Source organism: Podarcis melisellensis (genome assembly GCF_964234715.1).
Source record: "Podarcis melisellensis genome assembly, chromosome: 3".
In the NCBI taxonomy this organism is placed as follows: Eukaryota; Metazoa; Chordata; class Lepidosauria; order Squamata; family Lacertidae; genus Podarcis; species Podarcis melisellensis.
The window spans coordinates 40,742,820-40,763,173 of NC_138530.1; the positions used below are offsets into that span (position 1 = coordinate 40,742,820).

General features: G+C 38.5%; 1 protein-coding gene across 2 annotated transcripts in view; it reads right to left on the minus strand.

Moving 5' to 3' along the window:
* CRIM1 (cysteine rich transmembrane BMP regulator 1) overlaps positions 1-20,354 on the minus strand; it is a 126,963-nt gene that overhangs the window by 42,744 nt on the left and 63,865 nt on the right. For both annotated transcript variants that reach the window (XM_081905034.1, XM_081905033.1), the window contains 3 exons: positions 8,268-8,510; positions 6,080-6,200; positions 1,096-1,217 (listed from right to left, as the gene is read on the minus strand). In XM_081905034.1, the coding sequence (XP_081761160.1) occupies positions 1,096-1,217; positions 6,080-6,200; positions 8,268-8,510 (486 nt within the window). The remainder of the gene's footprint in view (positions 1-1,095; positions 1,218-6,079; positions 6,201-8,267; positions 8,511-20,354) is intronic.

The window sequence follows — 20,354 nt, forward strand, 5'->3', positions numbered from 1 at the left end:
AAATAGCTTGCTTTCAGTTTTCCCTAATGAGTATTTGAAAAACCATGTCACTGCAGATATGCTTTGGAAGATTTGTATTTATTTTCCACTATATTTCAATTTTTCACATTATGTGTAAATAACATGAAATTATAACTTTCAAATAAAATAATAATAATAATAATGCATACCACTATTAACTGTGCCCCCCTCGTTAGCCAGTGATGTGGCTTAATTTGTAGTTTAGCAGTTTAACTTGAAGGATACAATTCTTCAATAATCTATTTACACAGAGGTGTAAAGAGGGCTGGGTTCACCCCTTGAAACATGCCTCCCCCTCCATCTACTGAGTTGCCTGTGATGGCACCTGCAGCAGACTTTTAAAAAATTAAACATGAACTGCACATAACAGCAGGAGAAAAGGCTTGCCAGGAAGATGGCTGCAAAGTGCTCAGGCACCAAGAAGGGGTGCTCTTTTCTGAGTGGTTTGCAATCATCACCAGGACTCGGAAAACATTGTAGCAGATCTGAGTGGTCCTTTCCACTTTCTAAACGCAGTAAGCACAACATCTTATTTAAGACAGCCTTCTGTTAGCACAATAAATAGGAACATGGTATACCTTTACCGAGAGATAAAACTCTGTAATGATTTTGATCCAAAATTGGGGCAAAATCTTGGAGGCAGCAGTTCCTGACCTCTTTTGGGATGAAGGGTAGGCATAAATCCAATGAAATAAATATTTGCACGACTTCTGTCACATGGCTAAAACCTGTCTTTCAAGGTCATCGTCAAAGGTTCTGGTAGCGTGTTCAAGAGGTTTTAAATTAATCTATGGCTATGGACTATTTAAAATGGCTTTAGTATTGTTGTATTATATGCTTCTTTTTTCTGAAAAATAATTAATTCATAGAAGTACCCTATCATACCCAGTATTAACAGACCCCTACTAAATAAGGTTAAGTTTTAATACCCTACAAGTTTTTAGTAGGAATATTGTCCTATGTAAACTTATATATAGTTTCTACTTGTGCCCCACATTGGGCAACATATATAAATTAGCCATAAACCAAACTCCTCAAAATGTTCAGTCCAAATACACTGAGAACGTAACATACCATTGACACATTCAAAGACATCACAGCACTTGCCAGGTGTTCCGTCTCCACGTGACACTATTTGGGGGATGTAGCCTGCCTCGCATTTTGGAACACCACATAAACCAGAGAGACATTCGCACCTGAAACCGAAGCATTGAAAGCTCCATAAATAAGTGAGGCAACATATGAGGGAGGGAAAGCACAAACATGGGGGGAAACAGCTGGTGATAGCAAGTTGGTTTTCTGCTGTTACATAATAAAAGACAACATGACTATTTAAAACACAACACAGTAAACAAGATTTAACACTTGTTCCAATGGACAATGCTTGGCTTTGATCAGAAGACTGGTGTTCCAAATCTTACATACATCCCAAGCAGAGGTAGGCCTGGTGAAAAGTCACTAATTCCTTAGTTCTTGATCATAAAAACCATATATCTCACAGGGTTTTTGGGAGAATCATCAAAATAACGAAGGAGCATTCTATGCCACGAAACTGCTTAAATATTGCTACAGTACTAACACTATCTCTAGCAACTCATTCTCTTAACTCTGTGATGCGATATTTAATTTGAAATGGCATGGAAATGTAACATAAGGTGACATGAGTAATTAGGATCTGTATAAATTTTTCAGAAGTCCAAGGACAGTGTTGCAAACTCAACCATCAACATTTAAAGTTTACTTATGCAAGTCATTTCAGCCTCATTCATGGAAAGTGAACAACATCCCACCCCAGACATTTTCTGGTCATTAGCTTTTCAAACACATATGGATAATAAAACTTAAACTGTCCAAACAATCCAAACTCTAATCTACCTACAATGAGTAGTTAGGAGGTTTCTGAGATACCCAAAGATACTCCTCTTTAAAGAGGAGATGGCACTGAAGACATTTGCAAATTATTTTTTAAATCATGAATGCTAATCCCTGAAATATCCATCCAGAGAAGAGTTGAAGTGAGAAATGAAGAATATGGAATCATCCTTTAAGAATAAAACATCATATACTTATATATTAGATAGGGGTAACCAATGTGGGACCCTACCCCCCCCATCCCTGATCACTATCTTTGCTGGTTGGGGCTGATCGGAGCTGAAGCCTAACAACATCTGAAGAGAACCATATTAAGTATGTGCATACTGAAAATTGCTGAAAATATATGTGGGGTAGAGGGGGACTGTTTGAAAAATGTCAGCACAGGGGAAGAGAATTTAACTATGGCAGCAGATTCCCCCCCCCTCCCTCATTTAGTAGTAAAACACCGTTTTACCACCTAAATCAATCAGTATTACCTCCAATAAGACAGGGGCTTTTAACTGCTTGGGCAACTCCCAAGCAATGCAGAAAAACTAGCTTGTGTGCATCCCTGACACTCAGCGTCCCAACTTACCCCTGTATACTATAATCTTATTAAGGTCCTGACCAATTCAGAGTCAGAAGAAAGGTGCTTGCTCTATTCCTAATTAATCTATAACCCCCTCTCCCAAACAGTTTAAAGTATCCTATATTGAGATTAAGATAGGGTTGAGAAATCTGTGCCATGAGGCCCAAACTCTTCTCACACAGCATAGGATGGCATCTCTAACCACACTGTCATGTTTAAGATTATTATTTGCATTTGCTAGTTGCTTTATACAAGAGAAATATCACATAGCGAGTTTATTTTTATTTATAAAAATATGTATATAAAGCAGCAACCGTTTTGCACAGAAATTCCATTCCTTGCCCATGTGCACATTGGTGGAGTGTGCATAAGCCCACTCCACCTTGTTCTGTCCTCTTCTGGGTCGAAAAGGACCTATGCTTTGGCAGCCAAACGTCAACTGGAGGCTCACAAAATGGTCACTGCCTGTATTGCTATATTATAAAAAATATCAGAGTGGTTTACAATAGAAGCTCTTGAAAATCCCTCACTGGTTTTTGAGCAGTCAGAGACTACAAATCCCCAATTGTTTTGAGGCAAACAATGGTCACCCATCCCTTCATATAGTCTCTCTCACAATATGCTCATACTGAAGAAAATTAGCACTTTTTTTTAAAAAAAAGAGAGATTAGTTAGTTATGTCAAATGTGGAGAGGGTGGCAAATCAGATTTCATTACTCAATGTTGTATTATCTGGAATGTTTATTGCTTTATTTGTTTATTGCTTTATTTGTTTATTGCTTTATTTGTTTTTATTGGTTGCTAATCAACAAGGGTGAATTTGTATTTGGGCTTAGAAGATCAAATCACTAAGTATACAGGAACATTCTACAGAATAACATTTTGTATTTATTATTAACTTACAGAACGCATGAAAATAATATTTATGAATGTCTTACATTTCTGCCCCACCTTCATGGCTATTATTATTACAGTTCCCTATTCAGGCAATGAGCAGATCTAGAATTGCTTAGCTTCAGCAAGGTGTTGGTCTCCTGTGCCTTCAGACCATAATATAGTTAGATTTAAGAAAATAAAAAATTTGAAAAGCTCTCCACAAGTCCTGTGAGTAATTTTTAATTCTTTCAGTGCCAGCTTTTGTCAGGCTAATGGGTAATAATATGTGTGACCTCTGTAGTACAGTGGAGCTATTTTGATGAGATTAAACTAATTAGTATATTGTGGTTTTTATTCATTTTTGGGTGTGTTTTAAATCTTGTTATCTGCCCTGAGATTTTTGATGAAGGCTGGAATTCAATTGCTAAATAAACTGAACCACATCTAACTTGTTAAGTATAATCAAATATAATATTTTTTTATCAATATAGGTCAAGAACAAAAGCACCAAGTGATCTATAAGATATAACCTAAATATATATAAGGACAGACAAATAGATTAGCAGGGGCAGAATAAGGATTTTTTAAATGTTGTCTCCCCTTTCTATGGAAAGAATGTTTCCCCTTATCTGCCACTTACGACATCTAAGGAAAACTGAAGAGCAGAGTGTACTCGCTCTTCCCACAGCCATTTGAGAGAAGGATGGGAGCAACAAGCCTGAAACCTACCCTGGCAGACTACTTGAAATCAAGCAGTCACTGAGGTGCAATGTCACCAAAACGGCTCACCCCTTTTGGCGAGAGTAGGGCTGGGATGTGTAACCATGGGTAAATCATCTCACCAAGCCTAGCACACAGAAGAAATAAAACGAACAACAACTGCTCTTAATAAATGTCAGAAGAATTTTTGTTGGCAGGATGGAAGAATCCTTTAGGCCTGATTATTGTGACTACAGTATACAGATACTGTAATGATAGAGCAATTGTTTGCGGTGTTTTTGCTTTTTCAGCATAAATCTAACACTACTACTAATTACTTAGCTGGTTAGCTAGGACTATACAGAAAAAGGAAGGATAAAATGAATATATACTAAGAAGAAATGGAAGCACAATGTATGATAAGACTCTGGACGTTGAGTACTAATAATTTTCTCCTCTGTTTTCATAAATGGCTAGGAAGCAAGATGATTATCAAAGAAGCGAAAAACTTCTATCAGCAATCATTAGTATATGCTTAACACACAGCTCACTTAGGAATTGTGAACCTAACAAAAAGAAGCAGTAGATAAGTGAATGTGATAATCAAACAAGTAAGTGCAGATTAAAGATTGAAATAAACTCACAGAAATGCAATAAGGAAGAGGATTTAAATAACCACTTAAGTCAGCTGACATAAAATGCAACATTTTCTATGCATCAGTTTGGGATATGGATAAGCATGCATTTTGTACTAGGACTTCTGAATGCATTACCATCAGTAGCTAACCAAAACCTGTTACTTATAAGAATGAAAGTAATTACTCTGGACTGAGGAGTATATGAAATTCTACTGCAACATTAAAACTGTAAGACAGCTTTAAAACTATTTCAGAGAACAAATTTCCTGTCCTGCTTTCGCTCTTTCCACAACTAAAGGATTATACTGTTTGAAATCAAGATACGTAAGAATGTTTAAGAACAAGACAGAAATCAATGTTAGATATCCAGTGAATTGTATGGACGTTTGCAGTCCCGGTGTCACTAGTTCCTAAATACTGCACAGCAGAATAATTTTTAAACTCATTTACTGTTATATTTTGTGCTGTTTTAGGGTCTTTTATCTTGCCACATCAGGTAATTTCTTGGACCAGAGAATTATCTACAGTGGGATTAGATTCCAGATCTTCAGCACATGACAGTTCTTTGTTGCTGAACACATGACAGGAATGGTAGTATTTGGATAGGATATGTGGAACCTTTGGGGAGCAGTTGCTGGGAAACTCTCAGGATCTGCTTCATCTTACAATATCAAGTTGGAGAATCCAGAAATGCCCTATAGTTCATATATACCACATTACTGTAGTCAAGACTTGAGGTTAGGTCATAAAATATTGTTGGAAGATTGAATCTGAAAAAGATGTACAGCTTCTTACCAGGAGGCCTTTATTGGTACCATCATATCCCAAGATTCAGGGTCATCCTCTATGCACCCAAGTTTAATCTTATATTTCTATATAACCAAATACATTAAGAAAAAGCTACATGACATTAAGTTCTCTCCTTGTGTTTGGAAATAAAATTGTAGGACATCTAGTTCTCTCCTTGTGTTGTTCCCATCTATAAAATACGCTATTTCTGTACAGCCTTTCTAAATAAGTTACTAAGTTAAGGCTAATAAAAACATGAGAACTGCAAGCTAAAATTACTCCTATTTTATTTTTACATGAATGAGAAACACGTCAATTCCTCCCTAAAGATTTTAGTTAAAGAAAATATTTAGTTCTTCTCATAGATCTTATTTCAGAAGTCAAAGCAGTTACTAATTCCATTTTAGTCATGAACACTTTCACACAGCAAATGCTCAACATACATATCTTCAATAGGAATTCAACTGAGAAAAAGCTGTTATGCAAAATCATCTAGACTGCAACAGTGATGCTCAGTACTCCTTTGCTACTTGTATCACAACTGCTTTGAGTTCTTCAGTAGAAACCTTAAACGCAGTGACTGTTAAAGTCTTGTATCAAATGTATAACAAACCTGGTAGGGAGAGTACAACATCCATCAGCTGTCAGCCTGACTTGAGTTTCATAGCTATCCAAGGGGCAAGCAACTTGCTGGACAGGAGGACATTCTACTGTGCTACAGTCTATGCTGAACACTGTTGGAAGAAAAATATATTTAAAAATTGATTAGAACTCGTATTGCTTAAGAAAAAATGACAATAAAGAGTCCAATTATTTCACAGGGTACCTGAAGGAGTGTCTCCTTCCACTTATATATGCTCAGAATAAATAAAGCAATCCTCTGAGACCCTCTTCCAGGTGCCCTTGCCAAATGAGGTGAGGCAGACAGCTACTAAACAGAGGGCCTATTCAAAGATGGCATCTTAAGTTACAGAATGCCCTCCACAGAGATGCTCACCTGGCACCAACACTTAAGTCCTTTTGACACCAGGTGAATACATTATCATGTACTCAGGCTTTTTAGAAGTGTTTTAGTATTTCTTAGATATTTTACACTACTGCTATTCTCTGCTTGTTTTTGGACCTGTATTGTGCTTTTTAATTCTCTTTTAGATTTCATATATTGTTCTATCTTGTGGTTTTAATGTTCACTGTAAACTACCCAAAGAACTTTGGTTATTGGGCAGTGTACAAGGAATAAACAAATAGAAAGATAGAATAATATGGTACAAAGGTCACTAAACGCCAACCATAATACTTCAACACCAGCTTCTGGATGATTGCAAATGCAGACAATGACATATGCCAACCAACAGTCCTGAAACCTAAATTCTCAAAGGTTTAATTCACAGCACCTTCACATATCAAGTAGGTGGAGAGGGTAATTATGCCTGCTTCCATGCATTAATATAACATGTAAGTCTGATATTTGCATATTAACTCCAAAGCAAGTACAACTGATATGTGCAATCTTTAAACCCCATTTTGAGTCGTGTTCACATTTCTGGAATACATGCATTGGAATTAAGAAGAGAGTGTATGTTGTTTTTATATAATATGCCAAAACATTGAGGCAAGACATGCTTAGAGGTGGAGTAGCTCCCAACCATTCTGGCCAAAAATGGTGACCATAAATTTTATCCTGGAGACAGAGGCATTATAACATTAATTTTATTATTTCAAAATGGAATGCTGTTAAGTGACGTGCCAGCCAGCGGTATACAATTTATAAAAGGCAGCTCAATTGCCAGAAGACTTGGGAGCGGCCATTTCTGGCATAGTAGGCTAGGTGCTTTGCAGAGGCTGCACTGGCATTGCAGAACTTACTAGTAGTTCTCCCTCATGACGGCTAGATATCCAATCCACTTTTAGTCAGCAGCCAGCCATCACACCCACTGGCTGTTCCAAGTGAAACACAACCAATGCAGCCAGCATGCCATGTTCATTTGCGACAGCTGAATTAGTGACAGCAGCAGTGTAGAAAGCAAAGGGACAGGACAGAATTTCAGTGATCCACAATGGTAAATTTCCATTTTTTGTGTGTGCATAGCAGAGAGGTGGGCTGTCTGTGTCATATCCTTTATCAATGAAGGAGGTTGTGCTGTGTTTTCCAGTATGTCTTTTGGTATTGCAATCACCATCTAGACAGATTCAGTCCCTTTGAAGTCAGCTGGATTTGCCCTTGAGGAGACTTGATTTCAATCAGTCTTGGAATGCCCCTTATTTTTATAAGCAAACAACCAATGAAAGGGAAGGTGCAGGATGGTCTATCTCTACATCTTGTACTCTAAATGGTCAACTTGATCTCTGTGCTTTCAATTACTAGAGGAGATGCTATTCTGTCAGACAAAAGAAACCAGAGATCATAATATAGTTATAGTCTAGCTTTTATCATGCATTGCTTTCCACCAAATGGTTTTATCATCATCTGTGATCACTGCCACTGGACTGAAAGCTTGCATATGATTATCAAATAATTACGTTACCTAGCTTGATAACACAAGGAGTCAGGGAAATCAGTTTTGTAGCACCTGCCTCACATTTCTTTGCCTGTATGTTATTCCTTCACTGTTCCTGTTTCGAATAGCTTGTAAGATAGGAAAGAGTTTGGCTGGAGTGAAATTTTCTCTGATAGTGCAGTGATAGAGACAGTGACAGGAAAAGAGACACACGAAGGAGTTCATTTTCGATAGTCAGCTCTAGGTTAATATGCAAAAACACTGAGGTAATTGGGCTGGAGGGGGTGTAAAGGTACACATTACCTGGTTTACATTCATAGAAGTCACAGCATTCCCCCGGCTTGCCTGATGCTTTAGAAACCAATATATTCAAATAGCCTGGTTGGCAAACTTTCCTCAAGCACCCTGTAGGGTTGCACACGCAGCGGCTAGGTAGAGGGCAGCATTCACCAGGTGGCGCATACCCTTCAATCAAAATAGAATCTTCTGGACAGCGAGGAGAAAACTGTACTTCACAACGGGCCTTGGAGCAGTCAGGCTTTTCCTCTGAAAACAAGACAGTGTGTGGATGTCAGTAATATGTTGTCCTGTTAATTTAAAGCTTTGGACATTCATACCATACAGAAGAGGTATCACTAGAAACTGTGTTGATGGAGCTATGTCCATTCCCCCAAATGGGATGTCAGCTGTTTTTGCCAAAATCTGCCATTGCAGGTAGCGGAAAGATGGACAAAGAGACCCATAACACCTTAAAGCAGAGCTTTACAAACTTTTCATGTTGGTGACACACTTTTTAGACATACATTTCACAGCACAGTAATTCAGTTTTACTAGCAAACTGGAGGTTAAACTAACCCCTTTCCAGCCCTTGGAGGAGCACGGGGAGCATTTGCATGAAACACCTACACACTGAAGCCAACACACTAACGTGTCGCGATACTGAAGTTTGGAAAGCTCTGCCTTAAAAATTAAATTAAAGAAGAAAAACTTTTACTGCCAAGTACTTGTTTCATCATAGGCATGAAGTACACAGCAGACACACATTTTCATCATTCTAAGTTTTTTACTCAGGCACGCATGTACACATACACAATCATGCTGGTACAACTACACTGATTATGGTAGTTTTACAAAGGGGGGGGCAGGGATAATAACCCTCCTGGCAGATTTACCATTCTAAAACATCACTGGTATCAATCACTGAAACCTAGGCATGTCTGAAAAGCAGGGGCGCCCCACCCCCTTTTGCCACCTAAGGCAAAAGCGGAAATATTTTGCTCCCTGCCATACTGCCCACTTCCACTGTCACTATATTTTCCCCATCTCTCTGAACTTGGAGATGAGCAGCAGCGCTGTGCGCAGGAACACCTGGCTCTTGCTAAACTCCTCCCCCTGGCTCTCACTGAGGTACTCCTCAAAGCGTTGTCACTTGTCTTTTCTGCCCCAGAGATGAGGAAGATGGATGGCAATGCTACACGCCAGAATGCCTCCCTCTCACCAGTGAGAAGGGAGTGCTTTGTTACTGGGGACAGTAGGGCAGATGGGGCACCGACTCTTGTGCTTCCACCACTTGAGGTAAGTTGTTTCTCCACACCCCACTGGTGTGGGCCGGCTCTGCTGAAAAGTGATCAAACTGTATATGCCACAATATACCATAAATATTTAAATCCTATAACCACTGGAAGTAGGTTAACAGACCTAACAGAGGGATAACCTCTGGAGTGGACATGTTGTGTTCCTTCTGGGGTAGACTGTCCACCTTTGGTTCACAACCTCCACACCTGTGGAGCTTTCACCTGTGGCTCCTAGAAGCTTCTAGAAGCCCCAGAAATGGCTTCAACTAGCTGGCTAAACCAGATGAGGGTACCCAAGGATAAGACCAATAGTAGGTCCAATGATCAAGAAGGCAGTTTCTGCACATGCTGTAGAGGGAAGTGAGGGGTAGATGGGGCTCATCAAGCTGGGAAGATAGCCCACCTAATAGAAGGAAATCTCTGATTCTAAACCGCCCCTGCCTTGTGGGATATAGGGAGGAAAAAAAGCTGAGGAGTAAACCTTCAGAAATCTGGAGTGGAGTCCCTAAGATGGTTGGATGGCACTTTATATGCCTCCTTCCAGCAACTCCTTCCTAGCAGCCAAGCTGGTGCCAGACGTATTGCTCTACTTTCCTTTGGACCACATCATGAGGCAGAGAGGGAGGTCTTGTCGTATGGGCAGCCCAGGGCCACCATAAACTTTGTCCAGGCTTCTGCCCTGGGGAGGTCACTTCAGTACTGCTAATGCAGCAGCTTGACGTCACCCCCGGAAGCACACTTCATTGTCTCGAGATAGACGAATGCCTTATGTAAAAAGATAACCACTTGTAGCCCTTATAAAGCTTTTATGTAATCAAATTTGTCCATGAACTGGGTAAAGGCCTTAAGTTTAGGAGACAGAAGTAAAATAAGTTTTTAGGGATTAGGTGCTTAGGTATAATGAATTTATGGTCAAGGACACAATGTCCACTTAATCTGACTTGTTCTCCATTTTCTTCAGTATTAACATATAGAGCTGTGTTGATTATACATGCTATGAGAGTATGCATTGTATAAAATATCAGTAGTATGGCTCATGCTATCACATCAAGAAACTGTGTTGTTGGAGTATATGAAAAGTATAGCTGGTTATACTGGTGTCCTTCTGGAGAAACCTAATGCTAATGGATGATCAGACTGGATGAGTATAAGCAAACACTAGCATCTTTCCTCAAGAACTGTCTGCAGCATGCTTTTTGCTTTATTCCCAGAAGCTCCATGTGTGGTACTTTCTGCTTTTATTTCTGTTCAACCCCATCTGACATTTACTTCCCCATCTTTACAGTCTCTAGGCTAGGAGTGCCTTTTTACAGGTCTAGTTGGTACTCAAGCTATGATCTCTTTCAGTAAGAAGTGACATGGCCACTTTGGTAATTTCCAATTGGGTTGTTGTGGCGTGCTGTAAGTGCGGCTGCCCTTGAAGAAAGAAACTTTAATTGGTCTAAAATGCAGTGGCCAGATTACTGGCTGGGATTCCAATTAGGTAACATATAAACCCATATAAACAGTTGCACTGGTTGCCAGATCATTTAGGAGCCCAATTCAAGGTGACATTATTGACTAAAGCCTTTAACAACCAGAGACCCAAATACTGAAACACTGCCCTACCCTTCCATCCTACCTGAACCCCTTAACACAGGGGTCAGCAACCTTTTTCAGCTGTGGGCCGGTCCACCGTCCCTCAGACCATGTGGTGGGCCGGACTATATTGGGGGGGAGGTGAACCAATTCCTATGCCCCATGAATAACCCAGAGATGCATTTTAAATTAAATCACACATTCTACTAATGTAAAAACACCAGGCAGGCCCCACAAATAATCCAGAGATACATTTTACATAAAAGGACACATTCTACTCATGCTGATTCTAAAAACATGCTGATTCTCAGACCATCTGCGGGCCGGATTGAGAAGGTGATTGGGCCGGATCCAGCCCACGGGCCTTAGGTTGCCTACCCGCCTTAAAATTTTCCATGTAAGCAGGTTTCAAGATAATATATCACATATTTAATAGAACAACAGTGATCTCTTTTTCATGCATAACTGAGAGGCATACAAAGATTAGAGGAAATCTTTTCTTAAGAACTCCTTTGATTTTCATGGGATGTAACAATGTGGCCATTATATTTTTCAAATTACATTTTTATGTTCAAATTAAGCTTTATATTTTCAATGAATTTTACAGTAGGACCACACAATCCATATTGTTAGTAAATCAACAATTTCACATTTCTTCACCAAGAATGCCATAGGGTTCAAGTAACTTGTTACTTTCTAATTTGTAAATTAATTGTTCTTCCTCTTCATCTGACATAGTTCTTCAGATATATTCCTGAATGCAGTGGTTTAGGTCACTTTTGTGATTTAAAAATATTAATTATGCATTTATAGTGTAAGCTGACTTTACATTTACTGTATAGTGTAAGATGCTGAGCACTGAATGCAGAAACGAAGGGTATAAGCTATGTGAATAGTAAGTATTGCAAATATTGCCCTATTTGCCTGCTTCTAGCCTTTAAATCAGGTGTATTTGTTAGTTTTCAAATCTGTAGCAATCCACTCTTCAAAGTCTTCACCCATTTATTATTTTATTCAGTTTATATTCCACACTTCCTCCAAATGGAACCCAGGTTAACAATTTAAAAGTGATACAGCAGAGGTTCTTAATTGTTTCTTGAGCAAGACTTCTCTTTTAAAGAAGATTTCTCACCTATTTAGACCCTGACTCTTTAAGTACAATGGGTTAGTTTTGGCCTTGTCCATATACACCCTGGGATATCAGATCATTATTCTATGTTTAAATACTATCTAAGCTTCCATAAACTGAACCACCCACATTACCATTTTATTGTTCAACATTCTAATCCTCACATTTGTTATAAATGGCCCTTTTGAAATTTAATGGTTTTGAATTTTCTGGCCATTTTCCATTCCATTATTATATACTGAGGTTAGTTGTGCTGCAATCATTAATTTAAAGCAGTTTGACTTGACTTGCCTCTTGTAGTAGAGAAGCACCATTTTGGATTAAATCAATGATCCCTCTCTCATTTCTATGTTAGAGCACCTTAAGCACATATTTAACTCCCAGAGGTTCAGAAATCTAAAATGTTTGAAAAATGTAGTGGGTTGAGGGAGTAGAGATACAAAAAAGCAGAAACTGACATTTGCGAAAGTTTGTTCTAATTGGTTTACAATAATCCAGCTCATCTCAATCTTCCAATTCTCAGGGTTTCTGTGTACCTAAAGTAACATATATCTCTGTAAAATTTATTCTCCCTAATTCCAGATTTGTAGGGTAACATAGAAAAAGCTTAAGAACAGTTCTGAAGAAGTATTTCAGTGCAATACTACAAGAACTGGGCATTTTCTACAGGATCCTTCCTGTAGGATTCCATTATTTTCCTCCCTCCTATAGTGCTGAATTTGGAACATGCACTTAAAAGCTGGATCAGTAAAACAGTGACAGCAGTAAAAAGTCTGAGCTTACAGATAGCAGTAGCCACAGTGGTTGTTGTTATTTTTTAAAATCAACACTGTGTGCTCAAAAAGAAACTCACTGAACCAGAAATATACAAAAAAGGGAAAACCAAAATGATTTAAATGCCATGAGTGCCTTCACTATGATGAAAGGAATTTGGGGCTTTTATAGTTTTGGAGGGGAAGAACACTGGGGAGATGAGATGCTGAGATGCAGTGAATTCCATTTGTGGGTGGGGCATAGCAGGAGTGTGCACCCACTTTGGATGTAACCTAATAATGAACTGGATTGATTTGGGAGGTATTCACTCTAAAGAAAAACAGGTCTTGTCTGAGTTCAGTGGGCTGCTCAAAGAATTTCAATCCTGTTTTAGGTCTCTTTCTTTCTGGCCAAAAGTGGTAAATTTCTCAACCTCCCCTCAAGCTGCCCATAAAAGGGAAATGCCAGGCAGCGGGGAGGGTGGCATCTTTTGTGACTGAAAGCTGTAGCTTTCGACCAAGGCTCTACAATCACAACACTTTTGGATGGAACGTTTCCTTAATGCAAGGGTCAGAAATTTGTGGCCTTCCCAGTATTCAGACTTTTTAACTCCCATCAGTCCCAGCCAGCACAGTCAATTGTCTGAGATGATGCAAGTTTGACCCCAGCAACAACAAGAGGACCATAGTTCTCTGCCCCTGAATCAACATATTAGAAGTTATTTCAGTGTTCTTTTGCAAGTTGAAGTTGCAAGTTCATTACAGCATATGCTTTCATGAACTGATGCCCATTTCCTCAAATGCTTCCTCAAATAAATGTGTTAGTCTTTAAGGCACCAAAAGGTTCTGGTTTCTTTGCTGCAGAAGATAAAGCACACCTAATCTTCTGGAGGAGAAATCAGGTTGACTCTGCTAGGTAGGACAACACTGAAGAGCTATGGAGTGGTGGTTGTATTTTGTTATTCATATACAGACAATAAGAAAAGAAATTGTCAACTTAACCCAAATACCATTCCGCGATAGGAAAACCACTACCACTTACCTGTTCTAGAAAAGCTCAGTTATTTGAAGGACTCCCATACCATTGCTGAATGGATGCTTTAGGTTGTTTTTATTTTTATGTTTTATATTTCATCAAAACTTTTGCTATCTAATGTTCTAAGTCAATATTTTGGATGTGTCATCCACGTGCTCTTTGTTGGGTCTTATGTGCAAGATATAACTGACCATTTTGTTTATAGTGAAATTAAAAAAAAAAAATCCTGATCAATCCCTTTCTAAAATCCAAGCCCTTCTATCCCAATTATTTACTCTTGTTGTTGCATTTTGGTTTCTGCCAGGTATGTCAGTTATTAGTTAAGGCCATATGTCAGCAAAATTTTCTAGCAGGGGGCCAGCCCACTGTCCCTCAGACCTTGTGGGGGGCCGGACTGTATGGGGGGGGGGGAGAATATGAATGAATTCCTATGCCCCATAAATAACCCAGAGATGCATTTTAAATAAAAGCACACATTCTACTCATGTAAAAACACCAGGCAGGCCCAACAAATAACCCAGAGATACATTTTAAATAAAAGGACACATTCTACTCATGTAAAAGCATGATGATTCCCGGACCGTCCGCGGGCTGAATTTAGAAGCCGATTGGGCCGAATCCAGCCCCCGGGCCTTGGTTTGCCTACCCATGGTTAAGGCCCTTCCTTATACCCCTACCCCATTCTAGCCCTACTTGCATTTGAGTAAAGCTCAGTGTTAAATATCTTTAAGTCTGTGTATCTGAACAATAGTATAACATCTGTTCGACTGTTTGTCTTCTGGCTAAAAATTGATAGGCTCCAGTTCCTCAGGAGGAGCTAGCATGCCTACAAATTTCATCCCAGGGCTACCAAAAAAAGAAGTTATGATTTTTTAAATATATTTTTTTAAACCAGGGACACTGACCCTGACATTCAATGCTACAAAGCTATTAATCTATTGCAACCATATCTGAAGACTACAAAACTGGACAGGCGAGAAATCTCTCTACATACCAGTGCCATATTTATGTCTACATCTAGAAAAAAAGATTTATCAAGTTCAACAGGACTTCCAGATTAAGTATGTTTGGGACTACAGGATGAATGAATGTGTAAAGCTACCAGAGGACATGTGCTTCCCATTATGAATTAGTTGACTCTAGAGATGTTTGTTGATTTAGTTGATTCCCAAAATCAATAGCCAAATCACTTGCACAAATAACTAGTCACCCAAGAAACGTAATATTACAACTTTGAACTCTTCTGGAAGAGGGCAAGTCATAGCTCTTCTGGAAAGGGCAAGTAAACTAAGTAAGCATAAACTACTGCCCAAATAATAATTCAGGGATAATGTATATATACAAGTCACTGTTTCAGAAAATGCACACTAGCTACTGATTTCAAGCAAGTTTACAATAGCAAAGTAACTGACATGGTGCATAGTTACTCCACCTAGTCAGAGGAATGGATATTTCACTTAAAGGATGGAAATAAAACTGTATTTGCAGTTGATTGTTCTATTTGCAGAGAGTGGGGAATCAGTCATCATGTGTGTCTCCAAGGCCCAGGTACAACCTGAATTATGCAAAGGACCTAAAAGGCCCTTTTTGAATGCCTGCTACCTTTTCCCACACTCCATCTTAAAACACTTGTCAGACACAGACATGGATGGCTTGAAACTTTCCTTTCTGTATTTTTTACTCTCTAGCCTAATGAATTTTTTTGGTGAAACTTGAAAGCTTGTATGTGGCACACTATTTTGTGACCGTTTGTTTGGCCTACTAAAGATATTGTCCCCGTATCAATAAAGCTTTTGGACCAATTCTGAAATGCTAACATACATAAAATACAGTATTTAAAAATTACCACTACTTTATAGCATATATTACCTTTTATTCTCTATAACCAAACACAAAATCAAGTTTTATTCTTTCAAAACTGATGACGTTTTGCACAGAAGTGTAATTCAGCTAAAGCAATGTTGTTTTTCAGTGTTTCTGATTATACTTCTATATAATCTTATCTAAGTGAAATTATTCTTTTGAATGTTTTCCTCCTCTGATGCCTGAAAACTAAACAAGTAAGGCATGAGAACAACCATGGGAGAGTTGAAAAACAGTTATTTCAAAACAAAGCAAGATTTGTTGACATAACTCTTTTATTATGTAATTTGTCTTACTCAGAATACAATCCTAGGCATGTTTCCTTGGAAGCAAGTCTCACCGAACATAGTAGCACTTACACTTAAGTAAACATGTATAGGATTGCACTGTCGGACATGCAAAGAGTTCAACTCAAATTATGCCTGGTATTCTTTGTGGTCACTGTGCTGAAAACAGTTGTTCTTTTTATTTTATATCCCTTGTTAAATCCACACTAAAACACAAAACACCTTTCTTCCACTTGGCAGTCCCTTACAGTTGTCATTGAAATAGATGCCAAACAATGGAAGTACTGTACAGTTATACACATGAGCAGGAAGGAAATATTAAAAGGATTAGGGATAAACAAGAAAAATGATTACCCAGCTGAAGCAGTCAGCCAGACAGGCATCCCTACAGGAATGCAAAATACCCAAAAGGATTTTCAGGATATCAAAAGGATAGTTAATTAGATTTTAAAGAGAGATTATCTTGGACACACAATATGTATAACATCCCACATGGATGAACTGGTTTGAGATAAAAAAGAACTACACTGAACTTTTACATAATCTTCAAATCGTATCTGGACTTTTTAAAAAAATGCTCTGGATTTTTAGGGACAGGATCGAGGTTTTATACAACAACATACATGACAAACTGGCAGATTATTTTATATAGGTTTATATAACAGCATTGTAATATTGGCAGTTTTATTTCCAATCCTTTCTTAATCATCCAGGAACAAGGACTTTGCCTTTCTTGCAGCGCCACACACTGGATCAACATTTTCACTGAGCTATCAAAAACAATCTCAAGATGCCTTTCCTGGTCAAACCCTACAAGTTCAGATCACATTAACATATATGCAGATTTAGGATTTTCTGCCCCAATGCATATCACTTTACACTTTTATAGTTACATTTTTGATGACTTGCTGCCATCAGAAAACTTGACTACCTCACTTCTCACTCCTAACTCCAGGTCATCTATGAACAAGTTATAAGGCACATGTGCCAATACTGACTTGGCAGACCCAACATCTTGTATCCTTCCCATTGTGAAAACTGTTCATTTATTCCTCTCAGGTTCCTGCTCTTTAACCAGTTACTGATCCATCAGAAGGACTCTCTTATCCTATAATACTAAATGATGAATTTAGACCATACACTCCTATGTTCAAATCTCTGCTTATCTATGAAGCTCACTAGATGAAGTTGGCCAGTCACTCTCAGCTTAATCTAAACCTCATGTAGTGGTTGTTGAGGACAAAGAAAGACAACTGGGAAGCATGCATACTTACTTGAACTGCCAGAGGAAAGAATGAGAATTTCTATCCTAGCCGCTCCCAAACAAGCTACAAAGAGAATAAGGCAGACCCGCCGGTCGGTTTAATTTGGCCCCTGTGGCAGTTTATTTCCTGGGGCAAAATCCTAAAAAACCTCAACAGCTCCAACCCTAAAAGAAGCTCAACAACTTTGATCGGCCCCCATGGCCCTTCACTTCATCAAATCTGGCCCTCTTTGAAAAATGTTTGGACACCACTGCAAGCAGAAGCGTAAGAGATTCCTAGAAGTCAACATCTAATATTTACCTAGGAATTCGATATATTTTTGAGCCCTAACCCCACCCTGCTACATGTTGAACACTCATAATTATGTCAAGTTAAACTAATTTTATTAATTTTCATGATGATCTTTAACAAACTAAAGTTTCTAAGCAGCACAATCCCACCTGGTGAGGTAAGACAGCTAACTTGTCAGTGTGGCAGATTTCCAGGGGTACTACATTAGCAATATCAATGACTCAGAAAACCACTGTCTATACTTTCAGGAAAAGTGCACAAAGCCAGTTGAGTAGCAAAACTGAATGGTATCACCTGCATTCCAGGAAACATGATTCACTTTTCTGATTTCCATATGATAGGGTATAAATACAGGTATAGGGGGAAGTAGAAAAGGAGCGACCAGCAATGAGAATGTAGCAGCCTGGTCAATTCTTAGTCAATGATGCATTGGTACACTACAAGTGGGGGTGGGCTTTTAATTTATCCAGGAGAGGAAAAACCTTAATCTCGCCCACTTTTACTCATATCAGCCAAAAATACCAGCACCAGAGAGAGATAACAGACATACATTACAAACCCAATATAACTACAAAAGATGATATGGGAAGAATACATGTCACAAACTGACACTTTATCACTGAATAGTAGCATAAACCTGCTATTAGCGCCATATTTAATCCAACTGTCAGAACTGAAGATTAGATATATAAGAAACTAAAGCAGCTCCCCCCTTCTCTCTTCAAAGTTAAGTCTTCATACCATTTTGCAAGTAAGACAAGAATATGTAAACTGGGAGTAGGTAGAATATTAACTGTGGTACTCTCATATTCACCAGTATATGAGAAACAGTAGAACTGTCAATTTCTTCATCACTTACAAAAGGATCTGAGAAAGGTCTCTGTCAATTCTCCACCTATGTGGAAGGTACTGCATTTCAATCATATATCATGACAAATTCAAAAGCTGTTCTGAGGGCAGGCACAAGGAGGCAGTCACTGGGTTGCACAGGTTGACAGAAGATGAGGAAGGGAACACAATCATGATTTATTTTGTTTTAAGTTAAAGCTATCCAATTATAGGAGATTCATAAATATTTCACGTAACAGATATTGGGGGTTATTACAAACAATTGCAAGAAAGCAATTCATTTATGTGAAATTTATTACTAAAATAATTCAGTAGTAACCATCAAGGCAGAGCGTGGATCCAACAACACACAGACGCAAGAGAAACTAAACATGATAGTGTTTAAAAGAAGAAGAAAAAGATGTGCACAACCCAACCAAAAATGTTAACATTACTTATCTGGAAGTATATTTCAAATTTTGAATTCGCAGGCCTTACAGCCATCAAAGTATGTACTATCAGCTTGTTTTTATGAGATACACTGTTTGCATGTCATGCATCAGTTGTGCCAGCTTTGCTTCACTAGTATGCAAGAGAAACAAACCACAATTCCTGCCTTAGAAATGTGTCTGAACTGGGAATTGTTAAAACTTCACCCACAATGTAGTATCAATTATACTTATATTGCATAGTACTACTTTGTTGAGCAACTCAAACTTCAGGAAGTTTCAGCTTCAAGTAGAAGAAGAACTTAAATATTTTTAAAATTACCTTGGAAAAAAGGAAGCTACACAAATAAAAAACTTTAATAATGACAACTGGAAAACAGGAGTGAAGAAATGGCGAGAGAATAAATAAACTCAAGCAGCAAACTCAAAACTCAGTTGTAGCTTGGGGGGGGGGCGAGCTGGGTTTTTGGCCCTGGGTGGAGCCTCCAGAGGGGCGCCACTGAGGCTCCCAGCCTCTGTGTCTGTGTGTACACTAATTAATAATAATAATAATAATAATAATAATAATAATAATAATAATAATATATTTATATCCCATGTGGGGGTGGGTGTCAAACTGGGTCTTTGACCAGGGTGACAATGAGTCTAGTTTCACCCCTGTCAAAACTTATGGATCACTTACCTAAGTAACAATTTTAATGTACACTAGTAAATGTAAGTAGCCTGCCACTTATTCTGGATAGATTCACAAACATTACAATAGTGTATATATTCTCGTCTAGGGAATTACAGCAATACTACCACCACCTTGGTAGGCTCACACCAAGCATCACTCTCCTCCACTAATTGTCTCTGCAGATATACAAACAAGTTTTGAACACCCAGAAGATAGGGAATGTGAAACAATACTTTGGGGGGAGATGGACACTGGGGCATGTGTATAATTATGATGTAACACAAATCAGAAAATGAAAGTGGTGAGTAAGTCTTGCATGTATCAATCTAGTATTATACACATGGTGTATTTCTTAATGTACAAATAAAAATATGGAACATTTAAGGAGCAGTTTTTAACAAAATTAATCAAGTCTTGGGACACCTTAAAAACTAGCAAATTTATTAAGGCATAGGTTTTCAAGGATCACTGTACACTTCATCAGATGCATGAAGTGTAATCCTGAGTTGTCAAACATTTGTACACATGGAGATGAAGGAAAGGTATACCTGAAACCAAAATAGTAACAGTGATTAATTAACAAGGCTCTATTCATGGTAAAACATCCTGGTACTGGTAAGCTGATTAACATATACTCATGTTGACTGAAGCCACAGGTGACA